The sequence below is a fragment of the Carlito syrichta genome, unplaced genomic scaffold (genome assembly GCF_000164805.1).
Source record: "Carlito syrichta isolate Samal-C Ts95f unplaced genomic scaffold, Tarsius_syrichta-2.0.1 Scaffold302089, whole genome shotgun sequence".
Classification (NCBI taxonomy): Eukaryota; Metazoa; Chordata; class Mammalia; order Primates; family Tarsiidae; genus Carlito; species Carlito syrichta.
This window is the reverse complement of record NW_007246185.1, coordinates 19,582-36,582: the sequence shown is the minus strand read 5'-3', so window position 1 is coordinate 36,582 and position 17,001 is coordinate 19,582. Positions and strand designations below refer to the sequence as shown.

The 17,001-nt window shown below is 34.4% G+C and overlaps 1 protein-coding gene across 1 annotated transcript in view; it reads right to left on the bottom strand.

The window, feature by feature from the left end:
* Positions 1-17,001, bottom strand: part of LOC103258404 (vacuolar protein sorting-associated protein 13A) — a gene marked incomplete at its 5' end in the record, with an annotated part of 49,464 nt that overhangs the window by 14,037 nt on the left and 18,426 nt on the right. The window contains one exon of the mRNA XM_008056074.1: positions 13,008-13,119. Within this exon, the coding sequence (XP_008054265.1) occupies positions 13,008-13,119 (112 nt within the window). The remainder of the gene's footprint in view (positions 1-13,007; positions 13,120-17,001) is intronic.

The following is a 17,001-nucleotide window of genomic DNA, read 5'->3' as shown; positions in this document are numbered from 1 at the left end:
AAATAATTTAGGGAGAAACTTGGTCAATAAGTGTAACTTCCTTACTATTACATGATTAAGATTGTGGGATAAAGAATGTTTGATGAATTCACTTCAAAATCCAGACTTGAAGGCCATGGTCAGTAAAATGAAGGTAGTATTCAACCAATCTTCATGATTGAGTAGAAATGTATTACACCAAAACTCAACGATTTTATATTCTTGAAAGAAAATAAATGAAAGTAAGAATAAGGAAGTGACATGTAGTTTACCTTTGTGAGACAAGCTGTTTTAAAAAAAAATCAAATCTCATTGACTAGGTCATCAAATCTGAAGAGCAATTAGCACTTATTTTACCCCCTCATATCTTTGTCTTCTCCCATGCCAATGAGCTATCTTGATTGTCAGCCAAAGCATAGGTACAGACTATGTAACAGCTTATTCAGGGCAGGAGGTTTCTTTGACACAAATTGAAGTGAAAGAAAACAATTCTATCTTAAGAGATATGAACTGTCATCAACTGGTACAAACAAAACAGCCTGGAGAAAGGACAGAATTATACTCATGAAAGAGGTATATGTACTGACAACAGTAGACCATCAATTAACCTACCTAATACGTTCTAGAAGAAAGGTCAGAGCAGGTGCATCAGGAATAATGTAGGTGCATAGTTACAAAGTCTCACTAAAGCAATCCAGGTAGAACCTCTACTGATAAATATTCATCAATTCATGATACTATACATACCTAAAAAAACCCAGTAATATTTCTTTAAAAACACTGTATAATTCAGAGCAATCCAAATCATTGAGGTTTTACTATTTCTACTGCTTACCAATTAGTGTGTGGGAAACTGTCACCCATAATAGGAAAACAAAAGGATAAGATGCTTTTATCTCAGCAAAGATGAGACACATGAGGAATACTGAATTTATACAATGGTGACTAAGAACTAGCATGAATTGATATTAATCTGGAATAACAAAAATATGACAAGTTCTTATTAGGTGCCATACTAATTACAGGCACACCTCGTTTTATTGTGCTCTGCTTTATTACATTTTCCATATACTGCATATTTTACAAATTGAAATTTTGTGGCAGCCCTGCATTGAGCAAGTCTGTTGGGGCCATTCTTCCAAAAGCATATGCTCTGTGGAACACAAGTCTCTGTATCACATATTGGTAATTCTCAAAATATTTCAAACTTTTTCATCATTCTATCTATTATGGTGATCAGTGATCTTTGATGTTGCTATTATAAATCGTTTTTGAGGTGCTACAAACTGCACCCCTATGAAAGTGAACTTAATGCATACATGTGTGTGTTCTGACTACTCCACTGATGAATGCTTCTGATTCTCTCCCTTTCCTCCAGCTTCCCTATTCCCTGAGACACAATCATATTGAAATTAGGCCAGTTAGATAACCCTTCATGGCTTCTAAGTGTTCAAGTGGGAGAAGAGTCACATGTCCCTTGCTTTAAATCAAAAGCTAGAAACAACTAAGCTTTTGAAAGAATGGAATGTTGAAAGCCAAGACAGGCTAAAATAGCCTCTTGTGTCAAGCAACCTGTGAGTACAAAGGAAAAGTGCTTGAAGGAGAAAGTAAAAGTGCAACCTCAATGAACACACAAATGATAAGAAAACAAAATAGCTTGATTGCTGATATGGAGAAAGTTTTAGTGGTCTGGATAGATCAAACAAGGCACAAGGCTCCCTAAGCCAAAGCCTAATCCAGAGCAAGGCCCCAACTCTCTTCAATTCTATGAAGGCTGAGCGAGGTGAAGAAGTTTCAAAAGAAAATTTGGAAGCCAAGAAAGGTTGGTTCATGAAGTTTAAGGAAAGAATAAGGTAATAAGGTGATGCAGCAGAGGCTGATGGAGAAGCTGGAGCAAGTTATAAAGAAAATCTAGCTACGATCATGGATGAAGGTGGTTACATTAAACAGATTTTCAATGTAGACAAAATATTCTTTTATCGGAAGAAGATGCTATCTAAAACTTTCATGGCTAGAGAGTAGACAATGCCTGACTTCAAAGCTTCAAAGGCTGGTCTTTTTTGTTAGGGGCGAATGCAGTTGGTGACTTATTATTTATTTATAATGCCCAAGCTGGACTTGAACTCCTGTGCTCAAGGGATCCGCCTGTCTCAGCCTCCCAAGTAGCTGGGACTACAAGTATGTGCCAGCATAACCACTGCAGCTGATAACTTTAAGTTGAAGCTAATGTTCCATTCCAAAAATCTTAGGGCCCTTAAGAATTATGCTAAATCTACTCTGCCTGTGCTCTGTAAATGGAATAACAAAGCCTGGATGACAGCACATCTGTTTACAGAATGGCTTATTGAATATTTTAAGCCCACTGCTGAGAAAAATATTATTGCTCAGAAAAATATTACTGTTCACTGACCATGCACCCAGTCACTTAACTCTGATGATGTACAAGGAGACTGATGTCATTTTCATGCCTGCTAACACAACCATAATGCAGCCCATGGGTCAAAGCAATAACTTAACTTTCAAGTCTTAGTATTTAAGAAATATGTTTTGTAAGGTGATAGCTGCTCTAATGATTCTTCTAATGGATCTGGGCTAAGGAAATTGAAAACCTCTGGAAAGGATTCACCATTCTAGATGCCATTAAGAACATTTATGCTTCATGGGAGGAAGTAAAAAAATATATATTAATATTAGTTTTGAAGAAGTGAATCCAACTCTCATGGATGACTTTCAGAGGTTCAAGTCTTCAGCTGAGAAAGTAACTGCAGATGTGGTAGAAATCGCAAAAGAACAAGAAGTAAAAGTAGAGCTTACGATGTGACTGAATTGCTGTAATCTCACAATAAAATTTGAACAGATTAGGAGTTGTTCCTTAAGGATGAGCAAAGAAAGTGGTTTCTTGAGATGGAATCTACTGGAGAAGATGCTGTGAATATTGTTGAAAAAGAGGATTTAGAATATGACATGAATTTATTTGATAAAGTAGTAGCAGAGTTTGAGAGAATTGACTAAATTTTTGAAATAAGTTCTACTGTACAAACAGTGTCACAAGCTGCACAGAAATCTTTTGTAAAATGAAGAGTCAATCAGTGTGGTAATCTTCATTCTTATCTTATCTTAACAAACTGCCACAGCCATCCCAACCATTAGCAATCTCTACCCTGATCAGTCAGCAGACATTAACATCAACGTAGGCAAAAAGATTATGACTCACTGAACGCTCAGATGATTGTTAGCTTTTTTTTTTTTAGCAATAAGGTAATCTTAAAGTATGCACAATTTTAGATATAATGCTATTATTGCATATTTAATAGCCTGTAGTATAGTAAAAATAACCTTTTGTATGCATTGGAAAACTAAAAATTCATGACTTTTTATTGTGATATTCACTTTATTGTGGTAATTTGGAACTGAACCCACAATATCTCTGAGGTATGGCTATTTATATAATATCCCATTTGTTTTAATGCTACCACCAAAATGGGTATTATACTTCTCTATCTTCCAGTCTGGAAACTGGGGCCAGACTAGAGTAATGCAAGAAAAGAATGCCAGTAAAAGAAAAAGGCAAGGTTGGCTCCAGAATCCAGGCCCTGAGTCACAGGGTATTGCTATATCTCAAATAGTTTTTATTGTCAAAATGAGTTAGAACAGAAAAAGACTATATATATATACACATACACTAGAATATATATATATATATATTCTAGTAGATGCACTGGGATTCAGATATCCCATGTTCTGTATCATTTGTCTTGCAATGCTTCAATTTCATGTACTACCTGGGGATCATAATCTCTTTGGAAGACGGGACATATCTTGAATGTGTTTTTGATTCTTACAGTTCTTTAGACTTGCATGTAGCAGCTAAACAACAAACAGGAATTAAACTGCAAAGATCTGACATTACAGGGTTGGCCTCTAACGTGGCATGTGTTTTGTCCCCAATCACCAGAACAATAAAGTTCACTACAATTATAAGCTCATTAGGGATGAGCAGGAATCTTGATTTCTCTCTTTAGGGCTGTAACTCAAGTATCTAGAAATGTGTCTGATACATAACAAACAGAAGTTTAACAAAGATTTGCAGAATGAATGAATACATGGTATTAAATTATTTCTTTGTATGCATATAAACTATGCCACCAAATAGCAGAAAAAAATCCACTTATACATACAGAATGATACATTTAATTCTTTTGACAACTTTAAAATTCACAGTAGCCTATCAACTTATTCCAGAAAGGTTAACTTTACATGAAATCTTCAATCTCCTATACTCGTACTTCAATACTGTGTCTTCACGAGATCTCTAACTCAAACAACTACTTCAGAACTTGAAGTACTACAGAAATGCCTGAATGTGTATTTCTCCACAATGCTTCCCATAGGGTTCTTTACAGTAGTTATTTTTTACTGAAAAACTACCATTATAATTCATTGCAGTCATCATCAGAAATGACTGAGGTATCAATTTCATTTGAATTTATAAAGACTCTTAACTGACAAAATAAACCCCAAACCAAAAACATCTTGCTTTCTTTCATAGATGACATTTAATTTTGTTTTTACTCAAGTGAAAGGAAATTTTGTATGAAAATAGTTTCATTTGGCAAGTGAATGTATCTCTTCTTTCGCAGGGCATTTGGCCAATAAAAAAAAACAGACTTTTCATAACTTAAACTAGTCTTCTGATGATATTATTGTTATAGCACATGCACGTACACATACACACACACATTTCTGAATGAGCTTTACTAAACTCACTTCATGCTAAAAAATCTTTGTGTCTGTTCAAAGTAACTAGGGGTAGTTATTAGATAAAGTTCTAACATATCAGTAGAGAAGTCATAAGCTGAGTCCTGTGTCAGACAGAATTTAGCATCTTTAGCTTAATTAAGTCTGAAGACCTTCTGAGTTAATACTGCAGTTTTGGTTCTATGGTAAAAAAAGAGGGTACGATTCAAACTGAACCTACCTGGGCTTAATATTTGAAGATTTCTTTTGAACATTAAAATATATTGAATTTTCTATCATAATAATATTTACCCTTTCTTAAAATATTTACAAATTTTAGGGATGCAATGATGACAGGCTTCGAAAGATCTAGAAATCAAAATAGTCTCATTCAAGTTAGTGAATTAAAAATAATTAATAAATTCATTTTACACTTGTGATGGAGAGAAAATCATCACCTCCAGAGGAAGACATAATTGATTTCAATGTCTTATTCAAAACGTATTTTTATGTAATACTAGAAAGTTCTGAGTGGGGTGAATTACTCTACTTGTCCAAAATGAAGTTGGTGGTATACATCACTAAATGATCAAAAGTCTGAGCCTTTGAAAATATTGTGACAAAGACTCTCCAAGCAATTTCTGTCAAGCTAATAAGTGAGGTATGAGAATTGTATTCGAAGAGCCATGGTAATATTTTCCATGGGATCTGCTTTTCTGAGATGCTATTTCTTATTTGCCTGGATAATAAAATTTGGCTCTCTTCAGTTTTCTCATCCCATTCAGAAGTAGCCTTCTGGAGGGGAAGAGTTACAAAATGAAGAGTGAAATCCAATAAGCCTCTATCTCCTAGTTCTTGTCCACTTACTCAAAATTTCAGATGAAGCCAGGTAGAGTGTTCAGCACTACTCTGGTGATCTGGCTGCTAGAGTAAGCCCTTTCGTCCACATTAGTTGTAATTCTCCTCCTGAAGTTAAGGGAAGACCACGTCGGTTGAAGGCAGTTATCTTCCAATTGCTATTAAAGCAGTGCTTGAAGCTAATTATAAACATCTGTAATTTCTGAAAGAAAAGAAATATACAACAAACAAAAACAGCCTCCCTTCTACAACTTACATAACGGCAACTATCTTTGAAAAGAAATCAAAGACAACATAGATAAAGTTCCTGAAGTGGTTTAGAATATACTATCCCCATGAGACAGCCCAGCTGTCAATATTCATACACAACAAAGGACACAGGGATTATACACACACACACACACACACATAGATTTTAAGAGACGCATTCATTTAAAGGTAAGAAATATTTTTAAAGAAGCATAAAGTCAGAAGATTAATAAAAAGAAAAAGCTTCTACATTAGCTATAAAAATTTTTAAAAAGGTTTTGCTGGCTATTTATGTCCTCCAGAAATTAAGATTAGGTTTCTTACATTGGGGATTATTCTATAAGTGGAATGCTTTTTTAATCTTTAGAAGTCAATAATGCTGCTTATAAAAATTTATAATGGCAATTTATATATATTTGGATAATAACCATGTGCATAAAAAATTTAAAAAGGAAATACACCATAAGTAATGAGGAGACAGAATACATTTTTCTTTTCCAGTTTCTTTTCTTTAATTAGCATATATAACAATGGAGAGAATATGTGTTAATTTTTGAAAAAATTCTTTTCTTTTATAAAATACTGAAATTGTAGACTGAGAATCAGCAAACTGATTCACAAGAGGTGTGGGTCTCCAATTTTTTTATTAATAGGAATGACAAGTTTTATTGAATGCATCTAGAAAACTTTTGTGAATATAATGCAGTTAACAGGCAACTGATAAATGATACTTTATAATAGAAAAATTAAGGCAAATTAACTATACTTACCTAAACATCTGACTATCCTGAATATACGCACTTCTAAAATGCACAAATAATGGTTACAGCATTTCAGTGCACACCTATTTGCGGATCTCTAAGATCCAGAGGAATGGCATGTGCAATTTAGTAGAAATCTTTACCATTTCGTTGCTCTGAATACATGAAGGCAATGAAGAAGATTACACTAAAAGTCGGCTTTGCAAAACTGCTAACCATTTGTTTTAAAAGTGATATGTGAGGTACACTACTGCTACATATATTGGTTGATATGAAATAACTGCTAAATAAATTTACCACACTGATAATTATAAAAATGTTCTACCATATCAAACAAAACAAACTAAAATGTAAGTCCTCATATAGGAAAAAAAATCATAGATTATTCTGGTTTTCTCTCTTACACAGATCTATTTGACATTATGCGCTTTAGTCTCCTTTGATTCAGGACTTTCTATAATGTTTTAGGGAGTACTGATTGTACTTACTCTACTTCATGAATTCAGACATTCATTCACAGAAATTAAGATTAAATTAACAATCTAAATATTTTTAACTGATCTTCATTTATTCCAAAGGTGCAAGAATAGGATAATAAAAAAATTGACATTTGTACATACCCATCATAATTATAACGATCTAAATTAATAATCTGTGTGCACACTTAACAGCATTTTATTTGGATCCATAGAACCTTTACTATTTTGGGGCTATTGTAAATTCATTTGCAAGGAAATCTATAAAACAAAAGAAACTAGGATTGTAAATGCAGTAGAAAAGTACTCAATAACAGTTAAGACGATTGTTTCTGGTACTCTTTCCTGCACCATAGGCAAGTTTAATGCAAAATTTCATTACAAGACTTATATCAGACAAACTGGTAGCTACTGTAGCAGTCATTTTCATTAGCTCTTGAAACACAGATGCAGTAGTATATTTTTTGTACTGAATATTGATGTCTTAGTCAAAGATCGACAATGGTTCCGGCTGTATATTTAAATAACATGAGCTTAAAACCAATACTCAATGTTGTGTCAGTGATATGTTTTAAATGATCTCTAAAACTTATAAAATCCTGGGTATTTTAAATACAAAACAAACTAAAATCTACTTTGACTTCCTTCTCTATAAGGAAAATTGAACGTTAGCAATCTTATTCTGGATTTACATTTGTTTTATCTATATCCAGTGTGAGTGCTAACTAATTTCATTTATAGGTGCTTACAGACATGGATTATTTATCCACAGCCACAATTTCAGGATTTTTACAAATTTTTCTTCCTGCTAGTTTTCAATATGCTATTCAAGCATTAAATAGACACAAAGAAAAATAGACTCCATCCCTAAGGGTAATCACTCCCTAAGGGAAGAAAACCTTCCTTCCCATTTTCTACACATAAGAAACGATTATGCAGAAATCTGGAATATAAAGAAAGTCAAAGGATATGGAAGGTCTGATTTTACATAATCAATTTTCAAGCACAGCTTTCTGACTAGACTTTCCTATTAGACAGATGCTACCATTTAAAAAGTTCTAGTTAATTATAGAGTCACAGATAAACAAAAGAACAGTTTATCTCATCAAAATCCCATCATCAAAAGGTGAACTCACTTTCTATATATCTGATAAGAAATAAGAAGATATTTTTGTCCAGATACCTATACCTCCACTAAGAAAACAATGGTATAAAACAATGGAACAATTATCAGTCTGGAATTTTTCTCTAATAAAAGAAACAAGGTATCTTTTAACAAAACTAGAAGAACAATTAATGTCTGTGGTCAAAGGAGCTCAAAAAGATAAATTCTTGGTGGCAGAAAAACAAGGGCAATTATACTGCTAAATAGCATACCACTTCTAAGAGTTAAACCAAAGAAGGATTAAATTCTGAGCCCACATGAACAAAGTTTACTAGTTGCTAGAATACTATTTAAAATATTTTTACTGTTGAAGAGATCTTAAATACATGTAATACTACCTCTAATTTTCTATTCATTAAAATGGTAAGTTACTGCTGAAATAACCAGAATTTATTACAGATAAACTCTTAAGGAATAGAAGGTTAAAATGCCCACAATACCACAGACCAATCACAGGAAACTCAGTAAATGTATTATAAACAAGTAATTTAGCATTTTCTTTCACAAAGGTCTTGTGCCTACCAAAGTTGGAATGCAAGAAACCAATGAAGACATTTCTAGACCCTTCCTTCCTCAGGCATACACAAAATGCAACAATAGGGGTGTTATTTCTAGCTTCTGAAGAAGCAATAGGCTTTGTCTGATTTTGGCCCAGAGTTAAAGAGCTGTGAGTGCAAGACAAATACAAATTCAGTCTCTGAAACCAGTAGTGACTATTTTAATGGTCACTGTTTTTATTTACTTATTCCAAAAAGAATACTACTGTGATGAAAACAATAATTGAGTTGACATTTATATAGTACATGACCTTGATTTCTATTTAATTTGAATGAATGCCAGGCAGCTTTGTAGTTTGTTTATTTTTTTTTTTGGTAATCTCAGTATTTTAAAATCTAGGACATCATTTTCAAAGAACATAGAGAATAAAGACTTATGGAAATAAAACTTGATATATCTAAGAATTAGAAGTGAGAAATCATAGGCTGAATCAATTAAGCCAAAAATTCAACAATTAGGCTAGTGATCTGCAATCTAAGTTCAATACCTTAAGTCAATGTAAATGCTATGTTGATTCAAAAGCACAGCAGTGACAAGGGATTAAACATTATAACTACTAATAATTGTTTACTTTTTAAAGGTTTTCTTAAAAGTTAATATTAGTATACACAGTACATACTAGAGAAATATAACTGATTCATCGAAGTTGAAATTTAGGAAAAAACAGTCAGTATGTAAAACATACAACAGATTTATTCATGGATCTTTCAGAGACATAGACAATATTTTCCCTAATATTATCCAGAAAAAAATACACATAATTATGTTTACTATAAAAATCCTAATGTCCTGAATTATTTTATAAGAGATATATAGTATATGGATATGTAAATGAATTAGTAAATATGATGAATGTAAAAATCAACTTTGCTTATTGTTTTACAAAAATTATATAAAATGAAACAAAAGAAGTAAACCAAAGAAATAAAAGTATATTGTTTTTAAATTCTCAGACTATAAATTATTTCACTATCTAGCCTTGTGTGACAAACCATGGTTATTTTTTTATAATAGTAGTTCAATGTATATGATTTTGGAGTAGAACAACAAATTCACACTGCTTCAAGTTATATAAGTTTATTATAATTGAAAGAAATTTGACAAAAAATCTTCAAAATGCTAAATAAATATAAAACATTAAACTGCTATTAACTATTCTTTTTCTTCTTTTTTTTTTTTTTTTACACAATGGCATTACATTATAGCCTGGAAAATTTACAGAGACCATTTTTAAAAAGGCATTTTGCTAACAAGCAGATAATTTAAAATAAAATTTGTGAACATTAAAAATTATATTTAAGTCTAACTTTAAATTTTAAAGACAAACTCTGTCATACAAAGCTATAAAATATTTAAATGCAAATCTATAATATGTAGTATGCCCTACTTCGGATGTAAGATTTTTTTTCTGTGCTTAAGTAATGCAATTATTCTGCTTTATGAAGATGTGTAGAGAAATATTTTAACAAAAAAAGTGTTTTACCTATCCAAAAATGAACATATGGGTATTATAGTAGCAGTCACACAAAACATATTAATGAGACATTCCAAGTAAGATGATAAAGAACATAACAATTTTAACAGTTTAGATCTGACTAATCATCAGCAGCATCATCATCATCACTACTGCTACTGTGAGTCATCATAATCCACTCCCTGTAGAACTGAATTTTCTGTAAGCATGGTAAAGGAAAAAAAAGCACAAAGGTTAGTTAAGTATGGAAAACTGCTTGGAAAACACGTAAGACTATGAAATGTTCAAGAAGTCAGAAAAATTTTAAAGCAGAGTTTTCAGCTAAGACACAGATTGTAATTATGGATATAATATTCCATAACTGAATAGACCTAAGACTGCTTGACACAAACTCAATGTATAAAATGGGTTGATGACGACAATAAGGTAGTCTACGAAAACACTAAAATTGTCATTCTATTTCTTTAGTAGGCAACTTGGACTACTAGGAAGCACTATAATAATGTGCCACTTTCTAAATAGGTACACAATGAAAGAATGTCTTTTATATTTAATTATTATACACGAGTGTAGATAATTTAGTGAACACAACACCTTTTTTTTAGAAAATAAGTAAAAACATTTAAAAGTCCCAAACCTTTCTGAGGCACTATCATTAAGTCACTTAGCTAAAAACAGGCAGATAAGATTTTAAATCCAGTTTACATATCATTTAATTACTTTCCACAGTACTGGTATTTCTATATTTTAAAGTGTTTGCTAAAGCTTTGATTAAAAACAAAACAAAACACCACTATTACCAAAACAACAACCCATTTCTTAGACCTGTACAAAAATAATACTAACAGCAAACATCTCATGGCAACTGGTAAATGCTTATGGGTATTCCAGCTAATACTGTATAAACACTTGCTGAAAAACAAGTAAATGGCTGACAAGAATTGTGGGTTTTTAGTCATTTGAACAGCTCCTTTGGCAATTAATGCTAAGACTGGCCTACTAAAAATATTCTTCTTTAAAAACACATAGTCAAAAGTCTTATCTTTAAATTCCAAAATAATTAATGAAAGTGTGAAATAAACGTACTTGTCACTGAAATCAAATTATCAACCATGACAAATTATTGGTATCTCATAACTTCCTTGTATATTATTTGTTCATTAATAGTGAAGATATATTTTTAAACTCTCTGCACCATTCTCCCTTACTTTCTACTACACGTTTATTAAGAGTTTGTCATGAAATGTTTTTAACTTTTAAAATGTGATTTAAAAACTATTTAACTTTCAGTTTAATAAAATGTTAGTAACACATGAGTTGTGTTCTCAACAAGGGAAAGCAGGTATGGGTAGAAATATGTTTTGACTGTATTGGCCACTGGTGACTTCTGCAATTTTTCTGTCTTCCCAAGAATGATGCACTGTCATTGCAGAGACTGCACAATATGTCCTGTAGAGCACAATCTCTCAGTAGACTGCCAGTTCCATCCCAATACACAATTATTTTAATGCTTTAAAAACATTTTTAACACAGTATAATACCACTTTACTAAATACTGCATATTAACTCTAAGACTACATTTTAATATATTAGACAGAAGGCTAAGAGAAAGATTTCAAAGTACATTTTATGTAATATATGCAGTAGGTAAATTATTTAAGTTTTAAATCTTTATCATGATCACTTTCAACATGACAATATTTAAAATAGCAAAGCTATAAAGAAAGTTCCATATTCCAACAGTTTATTATCACCATAAATATTTTCAAGTCTATATAGCATAATGACTCCTTGTTTGTTTTTAAATAAATGACTTAATTTAGTATTCCATATCTAAACCACAGAAGCAACTATATATTGGTATAGCTCACATATGATCACTAAGTTACCTACACTATTACCCAGATTTTTAAAAGTTCAATTTACTAAAAGTTAAAAAAGTTGTCTAAACAGATAAAATATTCTACTTTCAAAATGTCTACTGTTCCAAAAGCTAATTTTTATTATTAAAAGATACTGGTTTGCATGTGATCTGCTTATCAAATCCCACAAGATTTTACACAGACTTTGCTAGTCTAAAGCAGAAAGAGGGTCATGGCCTTTGAGCATTATCAAAAGCAAAGTATAAGAATTTAAGAGTAATTTGCAATAACAGTCTTCCTGAGTTCTGTTTTTCTTTCCTCTTGCCTAACTGGATCTGAGGATTATATCTGGTATAAAAGCTACTGGTGGCTTGATAAGCAGAAGGAAATAGTACCTCAAACAGAAATGGTCTAAGTGGCTAAATAAGTACCAACTCTAAGGATGTAGAAGGCATACTGGCTTTCAACAAATCTAGCAAATCCAGTGCAGACTAAGAATATCCTATAAAAAGATCAGATTCACTAAAATTCCTGTTAAAAGTTACCAATACAAAAGCTTCTCTTTGTATTCAAAATATTGAAAGAGCTGTACGTAGTTTGAAAATTTTAAGACTAAAATCTACTGTTGGCTTTCACTTGCAAAGTCATGCATTAACTGTTTTCATATCAAACTTTTTGATGCCTGTAAAAAAGAAAAAAAAAATCTCATAGTAAATAAATGTACTTTAAAACCTAAGTAAATAGAAGAAACTTACAAGTGGAATTAAGCAAAACATACTAAAAAGGCCCAAATAATTGAATATATATTTAAAGCATCAAATAGTTACTTTTTAAAAAAATCTAACTTGATTAATTTAATCTTAATTTATAAGACAGTCCTTCATTTACCTGTAACATTTGATTTCCAGTACCATCCCTCAACCTGTAAGGTCTGATAACTCCATCTTCATTGAAGAACCGAGGAGGTCGCAGACTCTCCACTTCAAAAGTTTCTGTGGCTCTAGAGGAAAAAATATAAATTAGCTTAAAAAATTATTTAAAAACTCATTAATACATTATAAAATGCAATTACAGAAAATAATCTTCTTTCAGATAAAATATTACATTACTTCCCTAATTTTTTTCCTTCTTTTTCCCTGTCTCTTGACTGACGTCACTTGCTCTGAGTCCTTTTACATTCTGAAGCTCTTGCTTAGCACCCAAGCCCACAGCTCCAGAAGAAAGGACTCACTTTTGAGCTTCTCCTTGTTCCCCAGCTCCCAACCCCATCTCCACCCTAGTAAAGGTTCCACTCCATTAAAGGTGTCTGGGGTCTGTCAAGGCGCAGACTGGAGGATGGTGAGGGCCTGTAGAGCCCAGGCAGAGCAGCAGGAATCTTGGCGGGAGGGACCAGGGTCCTCTGATTTGGGGATGGCATCTTGGTGCCCTGGGTGAGAGTCAGGCATAGCAGTACTGCCTGGAGTCCTAGCTACTTGAGGCTAATGTGGAGGACTGCTTAGGCTCAGGAGTTTAAGGTCACAATGAGCTATGATTGTGTTACTGCACTCTAACGTGAGCAACAGAGAGAGACACTCTTAAAAAAGAATTAAATAACCTAGACGAATTGAACTAATTCCTATAAAAACCACTGAAAATGACTTAAGAATGACACTCTGATGACATCTGTATCAAGTAAAGAGCCTGAACTAGCAATTTAAAAACTTACTGCCAGGCAGGGTGGCTCAAGCCTGTAATCCCAGCACTTTGGGAGGCTGAGGCAAATGGACTACCTGAGCCCAGGGGTTCAAGGCCAGCCCAGGCGACTTGGTGAGACCTTGTCTCTACAATAAATAAAAAAATTTGCTGGGTGTTGTGGCATGCCATCTGTAGTTCCACCTACTTGGAAGGCTGAGGTGGAAGGATCACCTGAACCCAGCAGATCGAGGCGGCAGTGGCCATGAGTGTGCCACTGCACTCCAGCCTGGGCAGCAGAGTGAGACTCCAACTCAAAAACAAACAAACAAAAAAAACTTACCACAATAAAAGTCAGAGTCAAGCAGCTTCACTGGTGAATTCGAATATGTGCTTTTTTAAAAAAAAACTTAACATCAATGCTCCAGAAAGTCTTCCAAAAATTAGATGATGAGAGAATACTCTCTAACTCATTATATAAGAGGAGTATTTACCCTGATATCAAAACCAGCAAAGACATCACAAGAAAACCACAGACCAATATCCTTTATGAATTATGTGCAAAAATCCTCAACAAAATACTACCAAACCAAACCAAGCAAAACATAAAAAGGTTATACTTCATATCCAAATGGAATTTATCCCAGGTATGCGATGTTGGCCAAACATATGAATCAATTAATGTAGTGCATCATATTAATAAAGGAAAAAACAATGACCATCTCAGTCTATGCAAAAAAAGCATGTGACAAAGTCTAATATCCATTCATGACAATGGCACTCAACAAAGTAGGAACAGATGGAGCTTCTTCAACTATCAAGATAAAGGGGCCAGGCTCGGTGGCTCAGTTTGTAATCCCAGCACTTTGGGAGGCCAAGGCGAGTGGACTGCCTGAGTCTTTGGGTTCTTGATCAGCCCAGGCAACTTGGTGAGACAATAAATAAAAAATTAGCCAGGCGTGGTAGCATCTGTAGTTCCGGCTACTTGGAAGGCTGAGGTGGAAGGATCATGGAAACCCAGCAGGCTGATGCTGGGGTGACTGTGACAATGCCACTGCACTCCAGCCTGGGTGACAAAGTGAGACTCCAACTCAAAAAATAAAAATAAAAAAATAAAAAATATAAAGGACACCTACAAAAACCCTGTAGATAACATCACACTTAATAGTGAAAGTCTAAAAGTTTTCCCCCCAAGATCAAAACTAACACAGGCATGTCTGCTCTCAGTATGTCTAGTCAGCACTGTACTAGACATTGTAGCCAGGACAATTAAGCAAGAGAAAAATGCATCCAGATCAGAAAAAAAGAGGTAAAATTACCCGTTTTCAGAGGACACGCCATGAAAACCCAAAATAATCCGCAAAATTACTACAGCTAATAAGTTCAGTAAGATTGCTGAAACTAAGACAAATATAAAAAACTAGCTGTATTTTAACAACCAGAACTGAGAAATCCAAAAATGAAATTAAGAAAACAATTCTGAGACTTCCGGGCAAGATGGCAACAAAACAGATTGGACAGTGAAAGTTTTGACAAAAGCAAGTGTGCATAAAGACTCTCTGCATGAGTGGGTGTGTGTTGGTGGGTGAGTGAAAGTCTGTCTGAGGGGAGACTCAGGTTCATGAACCTGGGACTCTCCTCTGGAGGTGACTGCAACCCCCATAGCCCTGGGATTGGAGACGCGGGAGTGCAGGCTCATCTGCCACTCTCAGAGCTCTCTTGAGAGGCAGCAGAGAATAACCGTCCCTTAGCACTGGCACCCAGCCCACGCCATCAACTGCAGCAGCAGAACTGGCACGAGAAGCCAGGTAGTGGGAATCTAGAATAAAGCTCCAACACTAATGACAGGATGCCAACAGGCACCATCTTCTCAGTCCTGGACTAGGCAGAGACTTGCACTGCCCCGCTCAGCTCCACCCAGTCCCCATCTTGGGACTCTGAGGCTATTATCTCTTCAGAGTCAGACAAATGCCACTCCCCTACACTGAAACAGGCACAGATAAGTCAGATCTGAGTGGGAGGCTTGACAGCAGCAGCAGTGAGTAGGGTGAGTCTGGATCTGATCCATCCTCTGCCCAAAGTAGTCCATGGGGCATTTGATCCATGTTGAGAGCAACTCTATCAGCCTGTGCTGAGAGTGGAGGGAGGCTGGAGATCAGAACTGCTCCCTAAGGTGGAGGCCTGAAAGGAACCAATTTCTCACAGAAACTACCAGAGAGTGAGTTTTTTTCTTGTTTTAGTTTTAGCTTTTTAAAATTCTCTTTCTGTTTTTGTTTATATTTTTGTATTTGCTTTGTTTCTGCTATTTTGTTATTATTTTAAGATTCTCTGTTTATGTATGGGTATTTTTGAGGGAGAGTACACTAACGGGGGGGTTTGTTTGTTTGCACGACCGTATGTTTTTGTCTTTGTTTGTCTCTCTGTTTATTAGTTAGTTCATGCACCTGTTTTCTCTCTTTTTCTTCTCTCTCTCAACCTCCCTTTCATTTTCCTCTTTCCTTTTTCCATTCTTTTCCCTTTTCTTATCTCATTTTGCTTTCAGGGGGTAAACAGACACCTCCACTGCATGGGCAGATTGTAAGGCAGTGGGAAGTGGGTTCCAGGGAGCCCACACACCCGTCAGCGGATACTGGGATCTGCAGATAGTTTCTGAATCACAACTCCCTGCTCAATTAAATCTCAAAATTGCAAAAAGCACAGGCCCCTACCCATGGCCCAGCTTCAGAAGTGAACAAAAACAGAGGATCTATATAAGGAAGAACAGGAGATAGAGCAAACAGAAATAAAAGCTATCCCCACATCACTAAACAACAGAATTAAAGAAGAGGTTAAAAAAAAAGGGGGGTGGACCCTACACAAATGAAAAAAACAAAAGAATAATATGAGTCTTACACAGACCCCCGGGAGGTCAGTCACTGAGAATACAGACACCAGAACTCAAACTATAAAGAGGTCCCAGAATGACTGGTCTCAAACCACAAATCCAGATATCAAGATACTAATAGAGAGAAAAAACAGAAATGAGGAGAGACAAGAAGAATGAGGAAGTTGATTCCTGAGATAACAGCAATAAAGAATACAGTGAATGAAAAAAAACAACAAACAGATAAACATGGAAAGCAGAATGAACCAAGCAAAAGAAAGAATCTCAGAGTTTGAGGACTAAAATATGGAACTAACTCAAACTGTTAAAAACATAGAAAAGAAGCTT